This window comes from Podarcis cretensis (assembly GCF_951804945.1).
Source record: "Podarcis cretensis genome assembly, chromosome: 6".
NCBI lineage: Eukaryota > Metazoa > Chordata > Lepidosauria > Squamata > Lacertidae > Podarcis > Podarcis cretensis.
The window spans coordinates 48,391,249-48,403,364 of NC_137175.1; the positions used below are offsets into that span (position 1 = coordinate 48,391,249).

General features: G+C 45.7%; 1 protein-coding gene across 2 annotated transcripts; it reads left to right on the plus strand.

Annotated features, from left to right (window-relative positions):
- The first annotated feature begins 4,986 nt into the window (after positions 1-4,986).
- On the plus strand, positions 4,987-10,051 carry LOC307218386 (armadillo repeat-containing protein 12-like). Of its 2 annotated transcripts, XM_079980632.1 has the most exons (6): positions 4,988-5,198; positions 6,398-6,546; positions 8,133-8,267; positions 8,699-8,872; positions 9,128-9,199; positions 9,647-10,051. In XM_079980632.1, exons 1-6 carry the CDS (start codon positions 5,060-5,062, stop codon positions 10,004-10,006), a joined length of 1,029 nt encoding a protein of 342 aa, XP_079836758.1. In that variant the 5' UTR covers positions 4,988-5,059; the 3' UTR covers positions 10,007-10,051. The 2 variants fall into 2 exon arrangements, with proteins under 2 accessions (XP_079836759.1, XP_079836758.1); XM_079980633.1 differs by lacking the exon at positions 8,133-8,267 and having other exon boundaries at positions 4,987-5,198.
- The last annotated feature ends 2,065 nt before the right edge of the window (positions 10,052-12,116 follow it).

Consider the following 12,116-nt stretch of genomic DNA (forward strand, 5'->3'; position numbering starts at 1 on the left):
TAGGGCTCCCCCACCCCAACAAATTATCTCCTAATACGTTCTTGATTTTACCAATCAACAATTCTAATAAACTAATTTTATTACACAACATTACAGATCACATGAATCACCCTGGAAGATGCACAGCCTGGTTTTGAGCCTGGACATATTGGAGGGTATGTGATGTCACTGCCCATATATAAGCAAAAAGGGGAATCAATACTACCAAGGGTTTCCCCACTGTGACAGGCATAAAGTGGTGGATGCTTCTACCTTGACAGTTTCCTTTTTCATGGCACACTTGACGTCATCTTACCGCACACTGGTGTGCTCTTGATGCCAGCACACCTGTAGAGGTCAGAAGTGGGGAAACACCTATTGGTATTGCTGCTAAGACTCTTATACTTCACTACAGAAGCATATAGGGATGGGGAACTAACTCTATTTTGCTTGCATCTTAAAGAGAAATGACCCATTTCACACTTTGTGAACCAATGAACAAACCAAAACATAGCTACCCTTTGAAGTTTGCACTTAACCAAATTTTGTGATGAAATTCTCCAGACAAAGAAAATAGGCAATAACTTACAACCATGCATTATATTAGGGATAGCTGCTTGCAAAACAGTGTATGTTAATCAAAACTACATACAAAAATGTGTTTATTAGAAGAAATTCACACTAAAATGCCGATTTAAGTTTTGCAAAGATTTTGTGTTTTTAATTCACAAATTGCTGCAGAAATGTGGAGAACTGGATTTAATGGGAAAAGTGATAAACGGAAACAACTGAAACAGACAGAGTTATCCCTTCCGACGAGTACGATTTACCTTTACTTAATTTCAGCTGTAAGGCTGGTCTGCATTACTTTTAACTTGGTTTGATTTTTTCCCCTTCAGTTGCTTGGTTGATTGCTCTTTATGCAGGTGTGCAGAATTGCTACCTGTGTCTGTACAATTGAAACCCTTCAGCCCATTCAATCTGTAGGCATAACCTGTCATGGCTGCACAGTTTAATGTGAAACACTGGAAAAACACATTTGAGGCTCTTTTGACTATTTCTCTCTCTTTCAATTCTTGTCAGTGCAGAAAACATGCATATGACACTGCAAACTGTGCGTTTTCCACCAATGTACATTTTTACAACTGCGTTACAGAAAGCAGCAGCACACACGGAGGCTTCACTTTACTTGGGGAGTTGTGACTTGATGTGTAGTGCATGTACGTATGTGTCACAAAAGGTCTGCTCTGTGAATGCAAACATATTTCCATTGCACCAGCCAACAAATGAAGATCTGCCCCTAAACATAAGAGGCATGTGGAGGCGTCTGTCCCCATCGGGCAGGATACGATACATTAGGCAAGTCTGTATGTGCATTTTTTGGTCTTCCTGCCTGCTGTGCCAGCAAGACAGATGGCCAGCCCTGGAGCAAAGTGCAGCTGGGAGCATGTTACCCCAATGTTGCAGCGTCTGCATTATTCCTCATATTCTTTCAGGAACAATTCCAGGCATTGTACAGCTTAGCCCAACGTACCTGCCTCTTCTGTAATGCCCTCTTGTGATTTCTAACTTTGAAAGAGAGTGCCCCCTTGAGGCTACTGTCCTTGCATCAAATGAGAACAGCTTCACCACGCAGAAAAGCATTCTCTATAGAACTCCCATCCCCCCCCTGGAGATATGCCAGAATTTCTATATGTCTGGCTTTGGGTACCCAAGTGAATACAGTGTTGTGTGGGTGGGTGTGTTGGAGAAGCTGAATACAGTGGTGAGTGTGTGTTTCTGAAAAGGTTTTGTGAAGCATGATCTGCTTAAATGAGTTTCAACTATATAATTTATATTTGCTTTGTAATGTATTCTTACCAGTTTGTGCCTTTGGGCTGGTGTGGGGCCCTTCATTTGACTAACTAAAGGATCATCATGAGAATTTATCCAGTTCGCTTTTTCCCAAGATCATTTAACTTTTTGAAATTTGTATACAGTAGTACCTCAGGTTACATACGCTTCAGGTTACATACGCTTCAGGTTACAGACTCCGCTAACCCAGAAATATTACCTCGGGTTAAGAACTTTGCTTCAGGATGAGAACAGAAATCATGCTCTGGCAGCGGGAGGCCCCATTAGCTAAAGTGGTGCTTCAGGTTAACAACAGTTTCAGGTTAAGAACAGACCTCCGGAACGAATTAAGTACTTAACCCAGGGTACCACTGTACAAGCATTCTTCTGTCTACTCTCTCTCTCTCTCTCTCTCTCTCTGTGTGTAGCTAGCATCACACAGGTAGTTTTGAAGCATCTCCAGACCTACATGCCCACATCTCTTAGCAAGCAGAATGCAAGGCTTTTTTTATTATCTGAAAGCATCAAAATCTTCCATAAAGTAAATTACTAAGGTTCCCCGGGCAAAAAAAAGGGGGGATTACTAAAACATGTGTTCTAAAGCAGAGATGGGCAGAAGGTAGACTGGGAACTACTGTACTGGTAGATCTCTAAATGATTTGCAGGTTGGGGAACCCCTGGACCTTCGGATGTTGCTAGACTACAACTCCCATAATCCTTGACCATTGACAATGCTGGCTGGGGCAGATGGGAGATGGAGTCCAACAACCTCCAGAAGGTTCACCATCCCTGCAGTAGTTCAAGAAGGATTGATTTATTAGGCTGCTGAGATAAGGAAAGCTGGGAGGCGGGGAAAATCAGGAGTGGGTTTTGGTGTGACAGGCCTGTGAGTACTGAAAACAAATCCCTGGCCTCCACATGTCTTCAGAGACGCTCTGCTCCTTATATCTAGATATGTCCCCCCCCCCTTCTTCCACCACTGTTTGGCAACTGGCTCCATTTGAGAGCCTTTGGGGGTTCTAGTAAAAAATGCAACCAAATACGGTAGTTCCTGCAAGCCTACCCTGAACTAAAAACAAAGAAGGAACAGAAAGGAAATCAAGCCTTTGATGCTCATATCTACCTGGTAAGTGTGACATAGGCAATACTTGGCCCACATGGCTGGTAGAGTTCCAGTGCTAAGGAATAAAGCCACATAATATTTGGTTGCTGCCGCCATCTTCTGGCAGGAAGTCCTGTTGTTCACCCAGCAACATAAGCATAACCCAAGATGTTCACATTCTCCTTTTATTCGTTCTCGTTCCACGTCAGATCTATACCCTCTCAGTTTAGTTCAGTTACTCCAGCAGAAGCAAGGCAAAAACTGGGTCCCCCCCCATACTTTCCTGAGATCTCTTTTTGGCAGAGATGTGAGCATGATTTGATCTATTGCCCTGCGAGCCAATAAGCTGCAGGATCTGTCAGAAGACTCCAGAGCACTCAGGCTGTGGGCTCAGAACAGGAAAAAGAGAAGTTTCATCCCAAGAAATAAGAAAAGAAGACAGCCTGGGAGGAGTAGGAGCAGGGCAAAACTAGAAGAATAAACCTAACATAAATAACCTAACATAAATAAACATGTCCCTGTCATTACATTGGGACGCGGGTGGCACTGTGGGTTAAACCACAGAGCCTAGGACTTGCTGATCAGAAGGTCGGCGGTTTGAATCCCCGCGACAGAGTGAGCTCCTGTTGCTCGGTCCCTGCTCCTGCCCACCCTGCAGTTTGAAAGCACGTCAAAGTGCAAGTAGATAAATAGGTACCGCTCCGGCGGGAAGGTAAACGGCGTTTCTGTGCGCTGCTCTGGTTCGCCAGAAGCGGCTTAGTCATGCTGGCCACATGACCCAGAAGCTGTATGCCGGCTCCCTTGACCAATAAAGTGAGATGAGTGCTGCAACCCCAGAGTCGGCCACGACTGGACCTAATGGTCAGGGGCCCCTTTACCTTTACCTATCATTACATTGCACATAAAGGTTTGTTTCTGCCCTTTGAGGCCATGAAAAACAGGGGAAATGTGGGCTTATCATTGGGCCCTCCCACATAGTTCTGTTCCTGCTCAGTTCCTCTTTCCACTGGCTCTGCCTCTCCCAACACTCAGCCATGCCTACATTTCATTAGATGTGAGGAGTGGTTAGTCACCCTCCTTTCTCTGCTGAGGTTAGGAGAGGTGCAAAGGGCTTCTCTCTGTGAGCAACTGGTGGGGTGTGGGAAAGCAGTGGCATCACCACAACATGTACAGAAAAGTTGGCATATTGCCATTTGCATCTATGATTGGCCATCGATAGGATGGGAGGGTGAGCCTATAAATTGCAGGGGCTGCTGAAGGAATGCAAGGTGTCTCTAAGAACAGAAGTCTCAGATGGACTGATTTATTGTACTCCTCCTAGGGGGATCTCTTTTGGGGGGGTGGTGTTGGGAATCAGTTGGGTTGAAGAGTTGTTTTCAAGTGGTACACTTCCCTCACTCCGCTACCATTCACTTCTGTGGGAGAAAAATTAAGGGGTGTACTTGGGGATGCTGATGAGGGAGCAAAGTCCCCTGTCCTTGCTGACCCCGGTGTCTGGAACTGGGGCAGGTCCCCTCCTCCCCTGCTGTGGCCCATATGACAACTTTGTCTTTAAAATTCAGTGGGAAAACATGCACCAGCCACCCCTGCCATTCAGCCTAGATGCTGAGGTTCAGCTCTGAGGGCCTTCTGGTGGTTCCCTCACTGAGAAGTGAGGTTACAGGGAATCAGGCAGAGGGCCTTCTCAGTAGTGGCACCTGCCCTGTGAATGCCCTCTCTTCAAATGTCAAGGAGATAAGTAACTATACAACCTTTAAAAGATATCTGAAGGCAGCCCTGTATAGGGAAGTTTTTAATGTTTTATTATTTTTTTGTATATGCTGGAAGCAGCCCAGAGTGGCTAGAGCAACCCAGCCAGATAGTAGGGATACAATTATTATTATTATTATTATTATTATTATTATTATTATTAAGCAGCTCCCTTTGCATAGCTCAGCACAGGCTTCTATGTCCTCCTGCACTGATATCGGAGAACCTGGGGGGACCTGCTTCCTGCACCTTCTCGGATGGTGTGTCACAGATGTCCTGTGGAATTTGGTGACATCACAAACCATGCCAAGAGCAATCTAGTATTCCCATTGGAGGACCTGCTTGAGGTCAGCACCCAGGGCTCTATCTACATCCCTGGGAGTTCGAGGAGAGGAGATGAAGTATTTTGAGCTGGTGACAACAAAAAACGTGGTATCTGCGGCGACAGGAGCTGGAGCTATCTTCCTATTGGGCAAAACCATCATGGCAGGGATCAAGAGCCCTCCCTACAACCCAGAGCCACTTACCTTAGCCAGTGAGTCATGTAATGCTCCCAGCATGGCAGTTTTCACAGGCCCTGGTTTAACTCTCAACAACCATCTGTCTACCTATCACATTTATATCCCAGCTCTTCTTGGAGTTCCAAATAGCGTACATGATTCTCTCCCCACTCCCCGCCCACCCCATTTTTAATCCCTACAACAACCCTATGAGGTAGGTTAGGATGAGAGGCAGTGACTGGCCCAAATTCACCCAGTGAGCTTCATGGCTAAGTAGGGATTCAAACTCTGGTTTCCCAGGTCCTAGCCCAATGCTCTAACCACTACACCACACTGGCTCTCCAAGCAAACAGTATGGAGGGAATTGGTCTTTTGGATAGGCTCCGGCTGAATATGTGAGAACAGTAAGACATTTGCTGAAACAAATGCCATATGCACTATTGCATGGTGCCACGTTCTGCTAATCAGCCATAAAACAGGCTCTCAGATATCTACCAATGGCCAATGGAGTTCAGGCAGGAAGGCCACACCCAAGGCCTTACCCCCAGCCAGATTGGGCACAGTTTTTAAAATTTAAATCTCATACATGATCTATGAAAGCGTGCAGCAAAGGAATATATTTGCTCTTAAATTTGCATCTCTGATTTAGAAATACTTGTCAAGTTGCTTCTTTGGGGTCTGTGTTGTCTTCTAATACCCACCTTGCAAGTGCTGGTTGTAGACATCTTAGCTTTGTGCATCTCTCTGGGCTGAAGCAATCTGCTTAATGAAATGTGAACTGCCATGAATTAAATATCAGGTCCCTCTAACTGGCTGCGCTCCTTGCAATGGCAGTGTCCTCCTCCTGAGAAGGACAGATCTGAGAGAGGACTTTGCTGAAATAGGAGATAGCATAAACATATGACCTTTGAAGAAGACAACACACTGTCAGAAGCTGCCATATACTGAGAGTATTTGGTCTATTTAGCTCAGTGTTGTCCGTAATGATGGGCAGCGGCCATCCAGCATTTCAAACATGGGTTTTCCCCACCCCTACCTGGACATATCAAGGGTTGAACCTGGGATCTGCCTACCAGAAAAGCAGATACTCTCCCACTGAGCTCTGATGCTTCCCATGTCGAAACACGTTATTCCATTTAGTACGACATGCTCCATTCAGCTCACCTATCACTGCTCTTTTTGCCTCCTTGCCCCCCTCGGGATCTCTTTGCCTCCCTTCCTGTCCTGTGTTTAGAACTCGCCATAGAGCACCAGAGTCAAACTGTGCTGGACTCTGGAGAACTCAGGGGACTCCTGAACACCCTCAACCCAAAGCTAGATGACTACTCCAAGAATATGCTACTCCATGGCATCACCCGGTGTGTTTATCTACTGGACAATGAGGTGAGACTCCAGAACTGCATGATGTAAAGTACAGTGGTGGAAGAGCAAGTCCAAGGAAATCAAGTGTGCATTGGCCAGCCAGGTTGCACCCAAGTAACCAAGTTCAGGACAGAGGCACTTTTAAGGTAGCACAACCGGTTGGGCTGCACTGGGTGCCAGGGGGCACCACAGCAATGCTGTAGAACGGAGTGGGAGAGGTGAGGGGCACCAAATTTTAGCATCACACATGGCGCTGCTGAAATTTGAGAGCCCAAAGTCCGCCACTGTTCATGACCAAAGCTACATCTGATGATGGCAGCCTGTGCATCTAGAAATGGGTCTTTGATTTAAACTCTCCTCCTGTCCTCCACTGCCCCCTCCACTGGCAATCCCTCCAACCAGCCAGTTATCTCCCAGCAGGACTCTGATACTGGAGTCTGGTTTAAGGCAAAAAGAGCTGTGTGTGAGAGAGAGGATAGTGGGTTACAAGGGGAGAAATGGTGATCGGGGGAGAGTTTTACACACACACACACACACACCTATTTTTCGACTGGTTGGAGCAAAGCCATATTTAAAGGTGGCATATTTTGGCCAACAGTCCTGCGTTCTGGCTAGTTGCTGCAAAGTGAGAGGCAAATCCCTCAGAAGAATGCACATTTTTTGAGGACTCAGAATATAAAAGGGAATGTAAAAGGGATGTCTCAGTTGTTTCACCAACCCTATGAAACTCCCTGCCTCAAGAAATCCACCTGGCTCCTTTGGCCACTACCTGGAATTTTGGTGGGCCTTTGGTGTGAATGTGGGTTAATTTTGCTCGCTTCTTTTTTGTTTTGGTTCTTTTCCTTTCCTCCCCCCATATTTTTCTTTTGTTAATTTTATCTGCCACTTGTTTGCTTGCATTTAGCTGTTTCTTGCGATGGTCTTTTTAATTATATCCCGTTAGGTGTGCCTTGAGTGGTTTTGGTCTGGAGCTACAAAGGTGGAGTATAAGTGCTATGAATGAATGAATGGTTTTGTCCAAGCGAGATGAGCGGCGCAACCCCAGAGTCGGTCATGACTGGACCTAATGGTCAGGGGCCCCTTTACCTTTATGAACCTGTCTGGATCCTGAGACTATCACGTGAGGCCTTTCTCTGTGTGCCCCCTCTGAGGACAGTTAAGAGGGTGGCAATGAGAGATGGGCCTTCTCCATAGTAGCCCCCCACCCCACCCCACCGAGCCTCTCCAAGAAGGCTCTGCCTGGAACTAACCTTCTCATTTTTCAGTAGCAAATGTGCTTTTGTTTTCCTGTGTACTATTGTGTTATTGTATTGTTAAATATGTTTTCAATTCATATGTGATTTTATTAGGGTATTTTTTTACCTGGGATGTAATTGCGTAGAACAGGCTTCCTCAGCCTCGGCCCTCCACATGTTTTTGGCCTACAACTCCCATGATCCCTAGCTATCAGGACCAGTGGTCAAGGGTGATGATAACTGTAGTGTCAAAACATCTGGAGGGCTGAGGTTGAGGAAGTCTGGCTTACAACTTTCTTTAGTGGGAGCAACACATGAATGTAATAAACCTAACCTAACATCCCCCTGACTTTGCGTGCTCTATTTTTCCAGGCTTCTGCCTGTACATATGAGGATATCAAACTGGTGGCCTCCTTCCTGGATGATCCAGACATTGGCATCAAGATTCAGACTCTGCATGCCCTGAAGGCCTTCACTGGCATTTGGAAGTTTAGAATTAGGATTCAGGTGATTGTTTGTACCCCACAGTGCTTTTCCGTATCAGGCTACATGCAGTGGATCTCGACTGATTCCCACAAGAATGCTTGCCATTTGACATCATTCAGTGTCTCATCATTCTATGGCTTGTGGTTTGAACAAGTGAACGGACTTCTTTGAGAAGCTATGAAAGGATCTAAAGTAATGGAAAGTCCTATGAAAACTCTGCTCATGGGGTTAGATCTGTGATAGTGCTTGAGCTATGAACAGCACATTTGAATGTTGTTAGCTGTGGCCATCTGATCTGTTAAGTATGTTTCTTACCACATCATTCCATAAGAAGAAGAAAATGGGTGGTCGTCTTGCTTCAGCGTACAACTGCAAGGATGAGGCATTTACGTATCACTAGAGGGATACGGAAAGTAACCCACAGTGACCATAAAACACTATGTTTTCTGCAGGAGTTTTTCCCCAAGGTTCTCGAAATGGTCGCCAGCATCTGGGACCACGACTTACATGCTGCTGGACTGAGGCTGCTGAATGGGCTGCCATTGTCAGATCACACATTTCCACTGGTGAAGAAGCTTATGCCGGCCTTCATGGAAATTCTGCAGATGGGAAACACTATGTGTCAGGTACCAAGGCTTATCCCTTGTACCCAACTCCTAAATCAGGGCTGGAGAACTCCTGATGTTGTGTGACTCCCAACAGCCCCAGCCAACATGGCCAATCATCAAGGGGTGATGGAAGTTGTAGCTCAAAAAACATCTGGACGGCCACAGGTCCCTCACCCCTGTCCTAAATCCTGTGAGGGCATTAAGTGGAAGCCATAAAACAAGAGTGAGACACCTCATCTGTAGGGTTGATATACTTGCAACTGTCTTTTTCAGGTGCAGGTTCTAAAATTCCTTGGCACGCTAGCCCAAAAGGAAGCTCTGTTATTTGACATCATGAACTGCCAGGTGAGGATTTCAGTCCTGTCTTTGTTGGGAAACCTGGGAGAGGAAGGAAGCAAAAGGTGCCAGAAGGTAGCAATTCGCCTTCCATGTCTGCTGCAGCTTAATGCAGCGGCATTAACAGAGCAAAGTGCATTGTCTTCCTGCTGCCTGGGATGTCTTCCTAGTAGAACAGGGATACAGTCATTTTTAGCCTGAGGGCTGCCTTCCTTTCTGGGCAACCTTCTGAGAACCACATACCAGCAGTGAGTGGGGTCGGAGGCAAAAATGGGCAGAATGTGGCTGGGGAGTGTGTGGCCCAGGGAGAGTTCAAAGGGCCAGATAGAAAGATCTGGAGGGTTGCGTTTGGTTTCCACCTGAAGAATCTGGAGTTAGTCATCCAGACGGGTAGGACCTGCTGGCCCAAGGCTTGTCCTTTAAGACAAAATCAACCTGATCTGCTTCTTTTTAAAGGTCCACCCAGATTTCCTCCACCTCTTCCAACCTTCACGACCTGGAAACCTTCTCTTTGAGCTGCTGGTATTTGTGGAACGGCTTTGTGAGGGTCGCCTGACTCCCCAGTACCAGTCAGTGAGCTGGCAGTACAATGAGTCGTCCCTTCATGAGGTCCTTTTTGGGGACGATTCCCGCCTAGCTGACCGCCTCCTCTCGCTCATCATTCACCCAGAGGAAGAGGTGCAGATCCAGGCCTGCAGGGTTATCCTGAAGCTCCAGCTCAACGAGGAAGGGGAGATGGCTTTCCTCCACAACTATGATTCTACCTTCTTTTCTGACTCCAAAATTGGCAGCTCACTCATTAAATCGGGCTGTTAAGCCCTTGTAGGATTTAAGAGATAATTAAATTATTTTAAACAGAAAGCACGGAGCGAAAGTAATGGTTTGGGGGAGAAGTGATGTGGTGAGGTGTGACCTGCCTAAGCCGTTCTCAGAGAAGCAGCTGTGAGGTTAAGTCTGTGGCAGACTACTGTTGTGCTCCTAAGAAACAAGCAGAGTGCAATCTTAGTCTTCTTGCACCACCGCAAGGTTGGAGTAACTTATCGACAGTATCTAGCAAAGCCCAGCACAAATTTGAGGAGCAAGTAACATGGAATAGAGCAACAACAGCCACACCCGTAGTGCCCATGGCAACACTACTGGCTCCCACCAATCGTGGGCTGACATCATGTCAGCCAGCCATACAAGGAGCCAGTCCTTATTGAGTTCTAGGAATGGTATTATGCTGATGTTTGGAGTAGGGTTGAGAGTACAGGAGCTGTCATCTGTCTACTTATTCATCACTCCCACATCTGTACTCCTTTTTGGTCATTCCACCAGCAGTGTTGTCATGGCAGGGCAGTGTTGCATGGAGTTCAACTGGCATATCCACAAAGTTGTGCTGGCGTATCTTCACTGGTTGAATTGTATCCGGCATTTTTCCGCTCCCATCTCATACCTTTTGGCTTCTCAGCCAGTATAGGCCTAAATACAGGCTTGTACCCTTAAACAGCTTATTATAGTCTGAGTTTTCATAGGCAACAGATGCACCAAGTGGACTGAGAAGGTGGTAAGTGGGGGAAGGGACAATGGAGGATAAATCAAATTAACAAGGCGCGAACTTGTTGACTTTCTCTCTTGCTTCCTGCATGACTTCAATACATCAAATCACAAATAAAATACTTAACACCCAGTTACCAAATGTGCCCTATGAAGCAATCAGGCTCCATTCTTCACTTCTGTCACAATATTTTGGATGTTCGTGAAACTTGATTATTAGCCACTGCTCTACAAACACAGAATCAATCAATACAAACTTCAGATTCTTCCATCTAAACTCTTGTTTTGTACATGGATGGGTGGAATGGCACCCAGTCCCTACAGCAGACTATGGTCTGTGCCAGCCGAGTACTGAGCATGGAGTGAGGAAGATTGCTCCTTCATGGGAGCTACCAGAATATGAGCTGGCCATGTGATCAAACTCTTCATTCTGTTGGGACCAAACCAAAGAGAAATACTGTTATTATCACTTGATCTCTCTGATTATGCATCCAGGGTTCAATAAAGCCTTGATGAATGGCTTCCATTGATCCACATGTTTCTTTGGGATTGTGCTGCCTTGTTAAAACCAACTGGTCACAAAGGGATGCAAGCCCCAATAATTTATCTGCCACTAGGTAGGTTGGCTGGGGAGAGATGTCCCTCCTTAAAGGAGCTATGTCAAAAAACATGAGTCACTTCCCTCCCAGCAAAAGGAATTTCTACCATGGATAATCCAGAATGCCCTCCAAGAACCAGAGGAGAAACACATCTGTCCAAAGTCCTTCCCATATGAGCAGACCCAATGACAAAAGCCACTGCTGAAATAATATAATTCTATCCCTTAAAGTGGCCTGTTCCCAGTTCTGTAAACCAGTTCATACAATCCAGTTTGACACACTGATTATGCGTTATGTGGATTCACACAGCATTTGCAACGGGCAGAAAATCACCATGAGATTGCTGCAGCATATACTCAATTTGTATCCCACTCCACAAGCATTGGAAATATGCTTCCATGGCTGGAAAAAGATTTGTTGTGGATAACATTACACAGGCGGCTTACCCATAAGTTCAATTTACCACAGTAGCCTGAGAGCTCTTCCTTGAAAGCCTAAAATCATGAAAGTATGGGACTGGCAGGGCTGGAGTGGGGACAAACTACACGTGACAGATAAAAACATCACCTTTTAGGTATTTTCCAGGCTTATGTGTTTAGTGTCCTCGCATTTTAAACCTTCCCATTTCCCAATACTACTACCAAATTTTTGCCCAATTTTGATATTTATGCTTGATTAGTGCTGGTCCTTGTGGCTTTTGGTAAAGATTTAAAATCCTGTTTTGAGATTTTTGTGCTGTTTTACAGATGTGTTTGACATGTCATTTTGGGAAGTTTTTTCTTGAAAATGGT

What these genes read in the sequence shown, in the direction of transcription:
- LOC307218386 (XM_079980632.1), top strand. Translation starts at nt 5,060, where the DNA reads ATGAAGTATTTTGAGCTGGTGACAACAAAAAACGTGGTATCTGCGGCG. An exon ending in TTTATCTACTGGACAATGAG is followed by an intron (nt 6,547 to 8,132) that starts GTGAGACTCCAG and finishes CTATTTTTCCAG; the next exon opens with GCTTCTGCCTGTACATATGA. An exon ending in TTGACATCATGAACTGCCAG is followed by an intron (nt 9,200 to 9,646) that starts GTGAGGATTTCA and finishes TTCTTTTTAAAG; the next exon opens with GTCCACCCAGATTTCCTCCA.